Source organism: Diadema antillarum, unplaced genomic scaffold (genome assembly GCF_040938485.1).
Source record: "Diadema antillarum isolate AM-2024a unplaced genomic scaffold, OU_Dant_1.0 seq00002121_RagTag, whole genome shotgun sequence".
Taxonomy (NCBI): Eukaryota; Metazoa; Echinodermata; class Echinoidea; order Diadematoida; family Diadematidae; genus Diadema; species Diadema antillarum.
Window position 1 is genome coordinate 71,534 of NW_027272761.1, and position 16,046 is coordinate 87,579.

Genomic DNA, 16,046 nt, shown 5'->3' on the forward strand with positions numbered 1-16,046 from the left:
ACACGTTTGTATGTTTCTTGTAGCTGTAGCCCATCGTACTGGTTCCTTCAGTAGAGCCCTACTGATTTGCATCAGAACAAGTTTCTTGAGCTTCATTCTAATTCATCTCAACAGATAAAATGATTACTTGTTCAACAGGACAAGTATTAAGATAAACAAACATAGGAGATGATGTTTGTTTCTTGAAGTACATGTACATGTATACCCATGTATCTAGCAGTCAGTGATTAACGATCATGCCACTTTAATGAAGGAGATGTTCTAAGATGCTGTTAATTCTAGCCTTCTAGTACAGCAGTAAGACATGTCAAAGGGAGCAGATTAAGGAGAAATAATCAAATCCAGCTCTCGACATATCCAAAGAGATGAGCTGTAGTGAGAAGCTCCGTATTCTGTGGTGGTCAGTTTTTAACAAAGGAAGAGTTCAATCATTTCATTGTGAACTAGAATTATGAATTCACCCACTATTAGATCTACAGATGCAATGGGCCCAATTGAAGATTCTGTGCAGCATGCATAACACATAGTGGACATATTTGCAAATGACGAGTCATATTATCCTTGTTATTACAGAGGCCATGAGTGCGTATAATTCTAGAGAGGAAGGGAGACTGGTGTATCGCTATGGCGGGGAGCCAGTCGGGTCGTTCCTGCAGCCGGCAGTGCGCCCTCTTCAGCCAAGCATCGCCCATGCCTTGTTCATGGATGTGACCCATGACAACCCATCTCCTGTTGAGGTGAGGGGTCTTTGAAATTTGTGATGATTGGACATTTACACTGCAGATATGAGCGTCTTTGTATATTAATTCATAATGTGTAGATGTTTGATTGAATATCATAGTTTTTAACTGTGTCACGTAATGTGTCAAAATGAGAAATGGTTTGAAAGTTGTTTGAACAACAAAGAATATCATCGTTATTTGACAGTATACTGCAGTTTTACATGCATGTCCAGAAAAGATATGAAGGGTTTGTTTGCAAAAACCGATAAGTCCATTTTTGAAGATTTTGAAGTACGATCTCTGTCATAAAGTACAAAATAATACCTTTTAAATGATATATTCGTCACTACATTATAAAGGGATATTTTTTAAGTTATGGTCAAAAGAAGCAAAAATTTTCTTATTATTCTCTTTATTTCTCTTGACCTTTAATCGCAAATATCTCCATTTGGCAAATATGGACTTATCGTTTTTTGCAAACGAACTCTTCATATGTTGGATAGTGATATTTTGTACAAAGCAGTGGAGACAACAGTTTCTTTTCATGAGCAAAATGATGGGCCGTTTTTGTGTACATGTACATGTATGTAATGGTTTGCAAGTTTTTGTAAATACTGTATGTTGTGATTACATTACAAGTCAACCAGCCATCTGAATCATTTGAAGATTTATTTTTGTCAATGCAACCTAAATCTGGCCAAATATATGTTCTTTGTGAATGTCATTTAGTTGTGGAGATTCTATTGCAAAAGTTAGTTTGTTACATGGATTCATGTAAGAGCTTTATCAGAAGTGTAACATTAGTATTTGAGTTTGTTTCTTCGGTTCGAGATACAAAGCGTCTCTCCCCCAACATTGTCCCTCCAGGTGCGTTCAGTCTACGACCTTCTACCCAGCGCAGCCCTTGTCTCCATGGCCTGCTGTGCGGTGGGCTCCACCAGGGGGTATGATGAGCTCGTTAAGGGACAGGTGCCGTTCTTTCCTCTTCTGGTGTGGGTGTGATGCATGAGTCTGATTTGAGACTATTCCTCCAAAGAGAAGAGATAAGAAATTAGATAATGCTTTGAAGTTAAAGAAATATATCTTGTGAGAGAGAGAGAGAGAGAGTGAGAGAGAGAGACCATTGATGATGATATAACAGGTTTACCTGTACGTGAATGCGCAGAAAGAGAGAGCAAGAGAGCTTTTGATTAAAAGAAAGCAAACATGAAACAAAAACAAAGATGGCTTATTCATTAAAACATGATTCTGATAGTCATATCTCAATATCCTTTTCTTAATGCCCTGTTAGATTTTACATGGGTTTAAATTTCTGATATGTACGTGTATGGTGTAATTTCCTTCTATTCAGGTTTTGGTTCTCAAGCGCGATAGTTCTGATACAACACTGCATGTTGCTAGTATAGATGAGTCCTTTATCAAACTTGTGTGATGCTGAATAAAACCTCAGAGTCTAAAAGTTGCAAGTGAGAGATCATTTTTTTTCCAGCATTTTTCTTATTCCTAAAATCATCCCACCACCTCCTTTTATTGTTTTATGCAGATCCACGTGGTGAAGGAAAAGCGTCTGTACACGTCGTGGAATGAAAGCGCCGCAGACGACAGCACGTCGGAGGTCAACTTCAACCATGGTATTCTGGCAGCTAAGAAAGAGTTGAATGAACTTCACCAGTCTCTTGGAGCTCAGGGCTACAGCCAGGTGGGGTGCTTTGTAGTAGACTGCAGATATGATATCTTCTGACAAATAGTAACTTTTCTCAGAAATTTTGAGTTTTTCAGAGGAGACTTAAAGTCCTTTGTCCCATGTGTAGGAGAGTCACACTTTGTGCATCTGCATATAACAGTACCCATTTCACTTCTCTTGTGAAGAGCAGGGAGAAATCTTGGTTAAGTAGTGAAACATGCAAAAACTGGATGATACTTGGGTGGTGTGGCCTACGGGTCACAGTCACTCAGTTGACTTTCTGCCGCTCCGGCATACTAGCATATTTCTAAAGAATTTATAATGATAGTGGCAGTAATGAATTTACTGTGACAAATGCCAAGTATCTTGGAATATGATAACAATTGATCCCCTTCCCCTCGATTCAGATATAACACACCTGAACTATATAGCTTTGTCTCACTTGTAATAGAAGACCTGAATGTCTACTTTATACCAGATTCTGGAGTTATAGTAGTACGGTGTATTGAGAAACATGCACATAACCATGAGTATCATAGGTTGGGCTGAAAGACTACCTTTTATTCATCTATTTATTTGTTTGAAATACTTTTAATAAAAGTAGGGAAATCAGCTCAATTTATGAATTTGAATCCTCTCCTTTCCCTCCAGGTATACGTGGACCAGGTGGATGAGAACATTGTAGCGGTCACCCGTCACTGTCCCTCCACCCACCTGTCGGTGATCCTAGTCGCCAGGACGGCCTTCCAGCATCCGCACAATGCACACTACACGGGGCATATACCACCGCTATGTGTACCAGGTACATCACTGGTCTGTCAATTATAGCCATTGGAGATTCATATTTTATTTCTGTGCCTTTGTTATGAATGGTGCTGGAAGCATTGTGTTTCTCGGTTGTCGGTCCATCCTTTCATTCCTACATCTGATCATGTTGACTCAAATTAGGAAAAAACCATGTGGTTGATTTTTCCCATATTTGGGCCAGGCGTGTTCATGAGGTGTCCATGGCCTGATTAGATTTTGAGCAAAATACCCGCCCCTCTTCCACCCACACACTCATCACAGTGGTTTGACCAAAAGTTTCAGTCTCAAGCCAAAAGTTTGGTTAGAGAATGTGCAATGGGGATGTCAATATTTTGAGAGAAAGATAGAAATGAATGTGCAATTGCTTTCAAATGATAAATGTGGATGGCTGAGGTTCTTGAACTTGGTATAATGAAAAAAGGAATGTGGAAATGTTTATCTTGTGCTTTGGTTAAAGTCAATCATTATTGACAGTGTTAGAGAACAATCAAATTTTATCTAAATGAAGGACCATACTTCTTGCAGATCATAGTGACTGAGCGAAGAAGGGATAGCAATTACAGTAAAGTGCTCTAAGTCTTCTCTGTAAAGAGAATATCAAATTAAGGCAGTTTTATGTTGTGAAGCAATGCTTCCTCCTTCCTCCTCTCTCTCCAACACTCTCTACATGTATCTCTCTCTATCTCTCTCCTCAAAATCTTCCAGGCTCAGTTGAAGAAATCATCCTGGAGGCGAGATTGGTACCAAAGGGCGGGGCAAGCCAGCCGCCCTCCAAAACCCACATCACGGGTCTATCCAACTACCAGCTGGAGATGCAGACCCACGTGACGCTGCTCAACAGCGAGGTCTGCGAGCTCTTGGAGCATGGCAGCCAAGCCCAGGCCACCGTTCAGGAGATTGACTTCATCAACTTCCCTCCCGGCAGCGTCATTGCTTTCAAGTGAGTCCCTCTCAAAACCCACATGCGCTGGAATCGTCATCCACGCTCAATGGTAACTTGCGCGCCGCTTTTACGATGCTGGTAGTCTCCCCATACAGCATGATTCTGCGTATCATCAAAACCTGCAACACCTTGGAACGCTACATCTTCCTGTAGTGTGCTCTAGCACTCTGACCATATGAGATGTTTGATGGTTAGAATTACGTCAAAAAAATACCTTCATGAGTGATTGACTATGGGAATAGATGCTTTGTACGTGCAGTGCTTTCTATGCAATGCCATGCATTTGAGAATACACAGCATCGAATTACAGTGTTCCCAGTTCTCTTTTGGTCCAAGTCTTCTGGAATGCCTTGCAGAACAGTGTCTGGCATTACAGTCTGTCTGTATTATGAAAGGCCCTTAGCCCGCTGAGAACAAGACCTGAGTATACTCTTGCAAGTGTCTATAGGAAATGTGTGTTGTAGGAAAATCAGAATCTGTTTACGCAATACTGTTGCACGATGACTGTGGCTTTCTGTTGATTGTCGTACATTGTATTGCTTTAAAAGAGAACTTTCCTTTGTGCACTATTTGTGTCAATGCCATGGCAACTGCACTGCGTAAATGTCAGTGGTAGCTTATGTAGAGATCGTGTGAGAGTTGAATGGATCTAGTCCAGGTTTGACTCTCAGAGTCTCTTGCAGGCAAGGTTGCTGTGTGCACCATTCACACCGTGTTCTAAATCCTCATCATTTGTCATAGTGGGTCCAAGTCTTCCCTGTAAAATGCTTGTAAGCAGGATTCCTGGTCATACCTTTCATGCCTTGTTTTCCAACTGTTTTTTTTTTGTTTTTTGTCTGTGATCAGGGTGGTACCGAGCCCCGGCGCCCGCTCTGCGCTCTCCACCCTGCGGTCCTGCATTGCGCAGTTCGGCTACCGCGTGAGGACGCTGAGCGGGAACAGCACCATGACCGCCAACAGCTCCAACTTCCACAGTATCGTGGATCAGCTCACACTGACAGACATGAACCGCATCCTCTTCCGATGCGACGGGGAGGAGAGGGATGACGGCAAGGGGTCAGGAGCGTACAATATACCTAACTTTGGACCACTGATATACTGTGGTTTACAAGGTTAGTGCAGGTGGTCAAATGTTTTCAGATGAAATATATGCATATATTGGCACACATAAATGTGCATTGTATGAAAACTATTGAATTGTTCTTTTTGCATTTTCCATTTTTGGTCAGTATTTTATTGGTATTGACTAATTTTGTGTGTGTGTGTATGTGTGTGTGTGTGTGTGTGTGTGTGTGTGTGTGTGTGGTTAAATTGTTCTGTTACATAAATGTCTGTGAGTATGAGTGGTGAACATGCTTCAGGCAGTCTTGTATGCAAAGTAGCAGGTAATTGGTAGTATATGACGTAATAGTGGGTTTTTGTGATCTTTTGAGAAATCAGCCAGAATAGATTCAACCATGGTTGTTGCATTTTTGTTTTCTGACAAATCTTCATGACTGGCATTGCTACCCAGTTGCGCGACTGGAAAGTGGCAAGACTTTTGATGTCACACTCCCAGTGGCTAGGTTTTTTCTTACGACCAGTGAATCATGGCAGAAGTTGTGTAGTGTGTAGTGGGCTTTCATGGAAGCAATAATATCATAGCCCTCTGGAATAGCAGAGCCGCAACTGATGATGCTGCTAAGAATAAAATAAGACCACTATTTTTTTTCTCCTTTTTCTTGTCCCACCAAGGAATCATGTCGGTCCTGGCTGACATCCGCAGCAAGAATGACCTGGGTCACCCCCTGTGTGAGAACCTCAGGCAAGGTGACTGGATGCCTGGCTACGTCGGCAACCGCCTCAAGCTCCACCCGACAACCAAACAGGTAGGGAATCTCCTTTTTTCTTCTCGTTTTTGTAAAAGCAATTTCAGAATTGATTGGGCTGGTACCCTCATAGATTGATCACTTCTTGTGATTTACCACATGTGACCACTGTAATATTTGTTCTTTTTTATGTCATGTCCTTATATCATTGTTTGTACAGAGCACCGAAATAATCTGTCTATTTTTATTACTATGATTGTAAAACATGTGCAATTCAGCCTTTGGCTGCCAGACATGATTTCTAATAAAACCTGTTCAATTCAATTCAATAAAATCTGGGTGAAACATAATAAATGGCAATACTTTACAACAGAGCTTTCATGTACTCAATGATAAGGTGCTTGTGAGGTCATTAAAAATGCAGAAGGTGCTTTGCAAGTGTAGTTAGTATTGAAAGTTACTGCAAGTAGCTTCTATCATGCGAATCCACCCAGGTAATGGGGGGAGAGTGAAATGACCAAAAAAGAGGAGAAAACAATTCTTTTCTGTAATAATCTCTGCCATTTGAAGTGTGAAATGTATGCAGAAATTTTCTTTCAATACACTGTTGCAAGTCCAAGAAATGGATAACCAGTTTTTTCTTTTTATTTGCTCATTCCCCCCCCCCCAAAAAAAAAAATGCTTATCTTGGAATACCCTGTCTCCAGTTGGGACTCTGGTTTGAGAAAGCGTTCCAACCCCTGACCCAGATCCCGCGGTATCTCATCCCCTGCTACTTCGACGCCATTATGGTGGGGGCGTACGTCGTCTTACTGGAGCGCAGCTGGAAATCCATGAACAGGTAAGTATGCCATAAGCTTGAGAGCGTGTGCATAGTACAGATTGTGGGTTACGCTTCAGACATGTGCTAAAAATCTACAGCTTTCAAGGTATGAAACTAGAGTAGCATTGTAGGTGTTGGATGTGACTCTCGTTCAGTTATGTCCTGCAGGACTGACAGAGCTTCTTTTTTTTTTCTCAGCAAAAAGTGACCAGATTTTAATCACGACGTAAACATTGTAACGATGTGCATTTCACTAATTTCCACAATTAGGCAAATATATGTACACAGATAATAGATTTTGCTGAATTGCTATGGTTTAAAAAAAAAGAGAGAATTGAAGAAAATTAATTTATGGAAGAATAAGATGAAATAAAAGGGGTAAAGATTTTTACCATTTTACAAAATGTGCTTGATTAAAATGCATGACTTTATATTGCTAATTTTTTGTATGAGGTTTGTTAAACCGGATGAGATGTTACCGAGAGAAACTTCTTCAAATTAGCCTGACCATTCAGTGCTTAGCCATATCCCACAAACCCTGGATAGAATGATGTACAATGTACTCCATAGAGGTACTTTACCTGTTGAGATGGCCTGTTCATGAAACAGTATGCAGTATATATTGCATGAGCATGAGTTACATTTGGGGAATTTGTTACACATAAAACATATATTTGTCAATGACTAGAGTAGTGAGGGAAAGCTATTGTGACAGACCTAGTAATAAGTGCTATTATTTCCTGTACATGAAGCAAAGTGAGCAATTTCCCTTGAAGGACGTGATTTTACATTGCCTATGTCACATTATGTTTGTCACAATATTTTAGAAATATCGGTCCACTTTCCAAATTCATCAACATAAAAACCATAGTGAGATACACGTATCTGACATGTCCAGACCTCGTATAAATGATCTGAATCAATTTACCAACTGAGTCCTTGCTATTCCTCACCCTTCATTGCGCAGCTTCGTGTCGGGCGGTTCCTCCTTCGTGAGAACCCTCGCCCTCGGCTCAATCCAGATGTGCGGTGTGGTGAAGACGTCGCCCCTGCCCGCCCTCTCCCCGTCCCTGGACAACGTCCCCATGGCTCTGGACGAGGAAACGGGGAAGCGGGTGCAGAGCGTGCCCACGATGGCCGCGGGCTTGCCCCACTTCGCCAGCGGCTTCATGCGCTGCTGGGGCCGCGACACCTTCATCGCCATGCCCGGGTTACTGCTTGTCACCAGCAGACATGAGGAGGCCAAGTAAGTATTTGTCGTCGTTTTTTCGTTGATGACGGCATTTCATCCTGTCATGGATGCAACACAGAAGCTTATTCATCTCAGGCCACAACCACATTGATTCTACTTGCATGTAGTGACCATAAATATTCATCCATGGTCTCTTGATAGAATTGAAAGTAATGTGTATCAAGATGTTTAAACATGTTTTGAATTGATTACTAATGGCACGTATGAATGGTAATGTAATTCTGTAAAACCACAAATTTTCATGTGCATTCTAATTTTGCAAATTTTGCTGGAGCCATCGATTTGAAATTTGAAATTTGAAATTCAAATGCATGCAAAAGTTCTTGTCTACAATGTATACATGCAATGCTGGTGTCAATTTGCAAAATTTTCATGCTGCAAAAAGGGCTGTTGGCTCCAATTCACAAAAATTCCATGCTACAAATATTTCTTGCTTTACATTAGTCTAGATTAAATTAAAAATTATATGTAGCCTCTTTACAGTCGTGTACGGGCAGATGCAAATGTTGATAGGCAGTTGCATTTTGCCAGAATAGAATTGCCCCTAAATACTCTGCTGTGCATGCAAGTTTATGTATGCATACTGTATACGCTGTTATTTTCACGTACAGATATTTTCGCGAATGAGGAGGTCATAGATATTTCGCGAGATGTTGTTTTCGCAAATTCATGGCAATGCTAACATAAATGCACTATTACCCGAGCGTATGGAGACATTGTCACGTGTTGTTAAATTCGCGATCTAACTGTGATTGGCGAAATTCGCAAAAATTAAACCCTCGAGAAAATAACAGCTTATACAGTATATCATTTGTAGTATTGCAGTTGTATGGAATGATTTTAATGGTATGTGTGTATGACATGTCTTACGCATTTAAGGAGGGAAAATAAAGATGATACAGACAATAGTGCTGTTAATAGTTAAACAGGAAAACCACAAGTATTCTGATGATGATAATGGTGATGATGATGATGATGATGATGACGATGATTACTGGTATTATCATCATCATAATCATCATCATCATCATTATCATTACATCATTATTATTAAGTGATGTTCATTTTCTTGCAGACATCTCATCCTGGCCTTTGCTGCCACCCTGAGGCACGGCCTTATCCCCAATCTCCTGGGCGGGGGCGACCACGCCCGCTTCAACTGCCGGGATGCGATCTGGTTCTGGCTCTACTGCATCCAGCTCTACACCAAGACGGTGAGCAACGGCCTGGCCATCCTGGACTGCCCGGTCTCCCGGATCTTCCCGACCGACAACTCGGAGCCCCTTCCTCCTGGCTTTACGGTGAGATGACTGTAGATATGATTGGATGTTAATCCTGCAACCTATGCTTTATTCCTGTAGTAGCATTAGAATGACAACCATAACAGTTTCACATTGGATTTACTCTCTTTTCACATATTGAAACTTTTAGATAAATCCAACGTTTATTAGCCAGCATCAAGGTGACCAGGGGTTTGAAGTCACTTCAGAAAGCCTTGGCAATGTGAACAAAGTGCTGGCTGTAGAGAACTTGACTCTTTATCGTCAATAGACCCAAACTGGAGACCTCGTGCTTGAGAGTCTATAGTCTTATTTTCTTAGCCAGAATAGTGCCTCAATGAGTACGTATATCCCATCTTACATATCAAAACTGTACTTTTTTTGTTGTTGTTTTAGTGATGTTGGTATTCTATATACAGTCAAACCTGTCTATAGCGGCCACCCCAAGGGAGACAAAAAGTGTCTGTTAGACAGGATTGTGAAAATGGTTTTTCTCTTGGGGGGAATTGTGTTTAGTGGTTGCATACGGCAGGTGGTCGCTATAGACGGTGATAGCTTTAGACAGGTTTGACTCTATGTGCTTAAAATCAGCACAGTATATACAATAAATGTTAATATGCATATAAACCAGTGGGCTCCATTGTCATTAATATTATCTTTTGTGACATCATTGTTGTTGAGTTTGTTGTTTAACTGCAGCACATCTCCGAAGGTCATGTTTGTTTGTTTGTTTGTTTGTTTGTTTGTCTGTTTGTCTACAGGAGCAAAAGTTGAGTGAGGTAATCCAGGAGGCAATGCAGAGGCACGCTGAGGGGGTCAGCTACCGGGAGAGGCACGCTGGACAGGGTCTGGACAGGAACATGTCTGACCAAGGTGCGGCTGTGTGCCATCCCTTTAACCCGTTGAAGGCTAGTCCCGAGTATACTGGGGAAGGTGCCTATTGGAAATGCATGCTAAAGCAAAATCAGTCCGTCCTCAACGGGTTAAGAATGGGGATGGAATGAATGCTATAATGATTAGTGAAACACTTGGTATTTAAAAGGTTTTAGGAAAATCGGTCCATCTGTTCAAAAGTTCTGAATTGTTCATGGCTTGGTTAACTTAATGTGCTGCCCTCTGTAGTTGGGAACTCTTGAACAATTTGTGCAGTAAAATAAGGTGAATGATGACAGCCAAATATTGCAGGGATTATGCAAAATTTCAGTTTTCAACAACATCTAAACGAACACACAATGCATATTGTCGCTTGGGTGACAAGTCCTTGTATCTCAAATTTTGGTGAAAATGACTTCTTTTTTTTTATTAATGGTCAGATAATCAGTTGAGTGATGTCCTGTTTAAATCTTAGCTGTCTTGCCCCCAAAATTAAGCCACCATGGTGTGTCAAAAGAAAGACTATCCCATTTGATGTAGTGCTTTGGCCAGCATATTTTTTTTGCTCTCCTGAACATTTGACATTTTGTAGATAGGAAGGAGGTTTTGTTGCCCCAGCACACTACTTTAGCGGGCATAGAGAGTAATCATTGCTAGACATATCCCAGCAACAAGAAATGGAATGGGAACTTTTCACTGCAAGAAATAAAGACTTAGATTTATGAAAAATTAAGATGTGTGAAATTCCTTTTTAGTACACATTGTCAGAGCTAATGTTTTCAGCAATATGTATATGTTTTGTTGCATACGTTGTGTGTGCTGCAGGATTCAACGTGACCATTGGTGTGGATCACACCACCGGCTTTCCCTTCGGAGGAAGTGAGTGGAATTGTGGGACGTGGATGGACAAGATGGGCGAGTCGGACGTCGCTGGCAACAGAGGGCATCCTGCAACTCCAAGGTACAATGTTTGCACTCTGTCACACAGAGAGAATGAAGTTGTTAGACGAAGATGTCACTGCAGCACACATTGTTGGTTGTCATGGTAAACATTGTGAATTTTAAAATGAAGTATTCATAGACTTTGGTTTTGATGTATCATTCATTTGTATCATGTATTTGGTATCTATAATACAAGAGGAGTACAATTCGAGTGATACACTCACATAAAATACAGACTCTCTCAAATTTATCTCTCTTCACATTTACCCTGACACTCACAGTGTAGAAGTGGTACACGTGTATGCATTAGAAAAGAGTTTATTGATGATAATTGGGCGATGCATATCATCCTTTGCAGGGTATATTTGTGTTTTTGTTTGTTTGTGTGTTTTTTTATGATAAAAGGACAATTGGAAATGAGATGATTCATTGCAGCTTATCACTTCCTTTGTGTGTGTGTGTGTGTGTGTGTGTGTGTGTGTGTGTGTGTGTGTGTGTGTGTGTGTGTGTTTTTAACAGTGTATGTGTGTGTAGCTAGCTAATACTGTCTTTGATTGGTCATTCAAATAGATATACAAGTAGGTATACTTTCTTCCCTTTTTTGCCTCCATTGGCAATGACACTTATTGCTATTGAAGGCCTTCAGCTCCTTCATCTGAACTTATTTACACATTGTCTTGTCTTTTCCCCTTGTTGTATCTCATTAGCAAATTCCTTTTGCAAATCGGTTCAAAATATGTTGTGTTGCCTGACCATCTTATCACTTTAATACTCATATCTTTCTCTCTTCATACTGTTCACTGATATTTCAGAGACGGGTCACCGGTTGAGATAGTGGGCCTCTGCAAGGCAGCGGTCAGGTGGCTGGCAGCTCTTCATAAGGAGGGGAAGTTTCCCCATGATGGGGTGACTGTGAGGATAGAAGGTACAGTGTATTTCAAGTCGATGAATATACTCCATGTATGATATCAATGTAAGACACCAAAACATAACAAATGTTGATATGTGTATTCATACAAACAGTGTTGATACAGCTGTACAAATAAAAATAGTCTAATGTTACGTGTACCTGTTGCCTTTAGCCTTCAAAAGTTGTTCAACATTGATTTCCTCATTTAGTATTTTCAAATGATTTTTGATTTGTCCAACTTAAAGTATCGTCAAACCTTAAAGGCACTATTTACCATTTGCAGATGAGACAAAAACCCGCTTTAGTGCTTTAACCCGTTAAGGATGAGTCCTGAGTATACTCGGGCAAGTGTCTATGGGAAATGCGTGTTGAGGCAAAATCAAGCTCTCCTCAATGGGTGAAAACAGTTCTAAAATGTGAGTTAGGGATAGAAACAAACAATGTAAACATGTTAAGCAGTATAAGCACTGTTAAGTATTGTTAAATATGCAAAATGTGAACAATACTTATAATAAAATTGTTTCTAGAATAAAAGGTCTACAGTTGTGGTTTACTGAGAAAATAGTGATATCTCCTTATATTTTAGGCTTTACTACAAAATTTTTCTATGGTAGGATGTTTTGTGGTACAACTGACCTATACATATGCATCAAATGTCATAAGTCGAACATTTTTTAGATCAATGTTTCCAATGGTGAACAGTACCTCTTGAAATAGTTGGAAGTCTGTCCACTAAAAATACTGAGTTTTGAGATAGTGGACTTCACGACTTAGATATCACCAAGCATACAGATCAGACATTCATACACAAGAGGAAACTTTAAAACATCAGCGCAGTATGCTTCAAGAAAAATGTGTTTGGACTACAGACCATTTCTTAGATTACGAAAGTTTGTGAAGGGAAGTTCTGCAGACTCTATGGGAAAAGTATTGCCACTGCTGTATTTCATCACTTTGGGTAACCATGACATTAACATGAGCAATCCCTTTGCACACAATGTTGGTAGCATCGGACAGAGAGGTCATAAAAGGGCTTTTAACTCATATAATATCTTTCCCCCCTCCTTCCCTCCCCCCACCCCAACTTTGCCCCAACAGGCAAACAGTCCCACAAGACATACACGGAGTGGGATCGCATGATTCAGGCCAACTTCGAGAAGAACTTCTGGATCGCAGCGGACGCCAACAAAGCTGCCAACAAGCTCATCAACCGGCGTGGCATTTACAAGGACAGCGTCGGCGCCTCCCAGTTTTGGGCCGACTACCAGCTGAGGCCCAACTTCCCCATTGCCATGGTTGCGGTCAGTTCCTCTTCCCGAGTATTCCTCCAGTTCTCGGTGCTCTGTCCTACCTCTGTTGATCTGAGCACCTGTGTCTTGCAGTAATGTCAAACAGAGTGTTGTTTTCTGTTCCTGTATTTACAGTTGCTATGGTAACAACCGGAAAGCTTGCACCTGAATGGCTGTCCATGAGTTGCTGTTGTGGAAACTACTATGTATAATTATCTTATGTCATCAATAATATTGCAAACTGCTATAAAATATGAAAGGGAATCCTGCACGGGCAAATGGGATAGATCTTGCATGAGTATATGTGACCGTGCACCACAAAACGAACAAAAAGTCGCACCCCTTGATGTTACGTGAGGGCTCAAAAAAAGGTGACATGGTTCAACTATAAGTCAGTATTGAGTCTTTCATATTTTCTGAAAGAACTACCCTTCTTCTACATTATTCTTAAGTTTGGGATCATAAAATGAATGGTAAAGTGCATTTTCAGCTGTTTTTCTACAACTCATTTTTGTTGAGTAGTGAGATCAGGTTATGTCGTAGAGGCCCCTTTTCATTTCTTGATAACCCTTTGCACACTCTTCACTTTCAAGTCTGATAACTTTTAAACAGATAAGGCTACTGCTTTGAAAGTTGACATTAATCATGGACAGAATGTGTTTATAGAGCATGCTTAATTTCAACTTAATCTGATAATCCATTCATTGTTGTTGCCCCAGTGGTTTACATCCTGTTTTTTATCCCATTTATCGCACAGCTAGCACGGTTTGGTAAAGATTAAGCGCTTGAATAGACAGATAGACCATGTACTGTACTTCAGATCCTCTTTTCTGGGTTCACACTTTTCCAGAGTGTGTGCTTTCTTTTCAACATTCAGATAGGTTAGGAGAGTCCGATTCAATTGAGTTATACATCATTTTAAAGCTTAGAGTCTGCTCTTTCAGAATCTGCCCTCAACTAAAAATCCATGTCTTGCGACTTTTTGTTTGTTTTGTGATGCAGGGTCACATATTGCATGAGTCAATCATTATGCTTCAAAAGAGGGCAGTATCTGCCACGTTTGGTCAATAATATATATTTTTAAACCCCTTTCCTTCTGAACAGACCATCCAATGTTTTGTAGGACTGGCATCTTGCCCTCGCACACCAGACTGAAGGGAGGAATGAGCAAACGATTTTTGTTTTCTCGTAACTTGTTTCTTTAGTTTTGTTATTTTTTAATGCAGTTTTTAAGGCATCACAGGCCTTAGTTTCAAGGACTTTGAAAGGCTGCTATCAGAAATGCGACTTTGTTGTTGGACGCTGAATATGCATGTGGTAGATGCTCAGAGGATATTATTACCCACGATGTACGACAGAATTGATCATCAACCCTAACCAGACCGGGCTTTTTTGGGTGTTCTGTGGCCGGGGAGGGGTTGATTCAACCCCCCTCCCCCCCTCCCCCCCCCCCCCCCCCCCCCCCCCCCCCGAGATCTCGGCCATCGATCACGCAATCGCCATGAAATTTGGCTCGTGCATTACCTGTGGCGTATTCTACCAAGCTGTACAAAAAGAAATGAACATTTTTGTCATAATAATTAATTATGCTAATATATGCATTAAATCATACATTTTGCTCTAAATCAGAAATTAAAGCTCCTAGAGTCCTAATTTTTGGTGAAAACATTCTTTGTAACATTCCTAACAATGAACATAAAAAAAAAAAATTGGTATCAAAATCAATCTCTTATGTATTTAATTGTTTTATGAATTTCTTATTTATTTCTTTGTTTTTCTGAACTTTTGTTTTATCATTTTTTTTTCCGCAAAATTTATGACAGAATCTATTTCAAGCATAATTATGCTAAAATTAATTAGTTTCAGCCTATGAAAGTGAAAATAATCATATCTTTATGAGTAAGAAGAGAAAACTCCATTTGCATAGACTCTATACACAAAATCACGTATTTGAGCCATTTTCGGTCTGACAGGCATGTATAAAACGTCATGCAGTGTCGTAATGGTATGCGCAATTTTCGTGAAAATGGTGTCAAAAAATGCGCGAGACTTGAAAGTAAAAAGTCAGCGAAACGGCGCGGTCAAAAAATTTCGCGCGGCGGAGTAGTAGCGAAAAATGTCGAGGGGGGGGGGGGGTTGGTTGATTCCCCCCCGGCCTTTTAGGGTTAAAGTATTTGTTCTTTTTAGTTGTATGGCGCGGTAAGAGTTATTCAGTTTCAGAGAGAATCTAGTGTTGATTTAAAAGTAAAGTAATTTATTTCTCAATTTCATTCTGGAAAGATACATTGATGTGAAAAGAATATATTTCATTACCCCAAAACAGACTGGCAAGAGGATGCAGGAAATTCAACTTCAACTTTTTCTCTTTTTTATAGGCCCCTGAATTATTCACTCCAAGCAATGCTTGGACTGCTTTGGACATGGTGCAGAAACATCTCCTGGGGCCACTGGGCATGAAGACGCTGGACTCAAGGTACGTTACCCATTGAGTAGACGAGTTTGACGACACATTCAGCCCAAGCGCCATATCCTCCTGTCAAACGCCCATACCTGGCAACTTCTATCTATGATGCTGCATGTACTGCAGGCTCACAAAGTTCTTGTGACTGCATCAGATACAATACGTATGCAGAGTGGTCCCTCATTGTTGTTTCTACGTGTATGTATAAAAGTTGCTGTTGATCAGAATGGGAGATCTTTTTCAATGTAACGT

General features: G+C 40.6%; 1 protein-coding gene across 1 annotated transcript in view; it reads left to right on the forward strand.

The window, feature by feature from the left end:
* The window catches only part of LOC139713987 (glycogen debranching enzyme-like), a gene marked incomplete at its 3' end in the record, with an annotated part of 40,444 nt that extends 24,638 nt beyond the window's left edge, over nucleotides 1–15,806 (forward strand). The window contains exons 11-25 of the mRNA XM_071625708.1: nucleotides 574–737; nucleotides 1,590–1,691; nucleotides 2,266–2,421; nucleotides 3,058–3,208; nucleotides 3,919–4,153; nucleotides 5,003–5,268; nucleotides 5,891–6,024; nucleotides 6,672–6,805; nucleotides 7,755–8,033; nucleotides 9,115–9,340; nucleotides 10,081–10,192; nucleotides 11,018–11,153; nucleotides 11,947–12,059; nucleotides 13,143–13,345; nucleotides 15,709–15,806. Coding sequence (XP_071481809.1) covers nucleotides 574–737; nucleotides 1,590–1,691; nucleotides 2,266–2,421; nucleotides 3,058–3,208; nucleotides 3,919–4,153; nucleotides 5,003–5,268; nucleotides 5,891–6,024; nucleotides 6,672–6,805; nucleotides 7,755–8,033; nucleotides 9,115–9,340; nucleotides 10,081–10,192; nucleotides 11,018–11,153; nucleotides 11,947–12,059; nucleotides 13,143–13,345; nucleotides 15,709–15,806 — 2,509 coding nt within the window. The remainder of the gene's footprint in view (nucleotides 1–573; nucleotides 738–1,589; nucleotides 1,692–2,265; nucleotides 2,422–3,057; nucleotides 3,209–3,918; nucleotides 4,154–5,002; nucleotides 5,269–5,890; nucleotides 6,025–6,671; nucleotides 6,806–7,754; nucleotides 8,034–9,114; nucleotides 9,341–10,080; nucleotides 10,193–11,017; nucleotides 11,154–11,946; nucleotides 12,060–13,142; nucleotides 13,346–15,708) is intronic.
* Nucleotides 15,807–16,046: the final 240 nt, after the last annotated feature.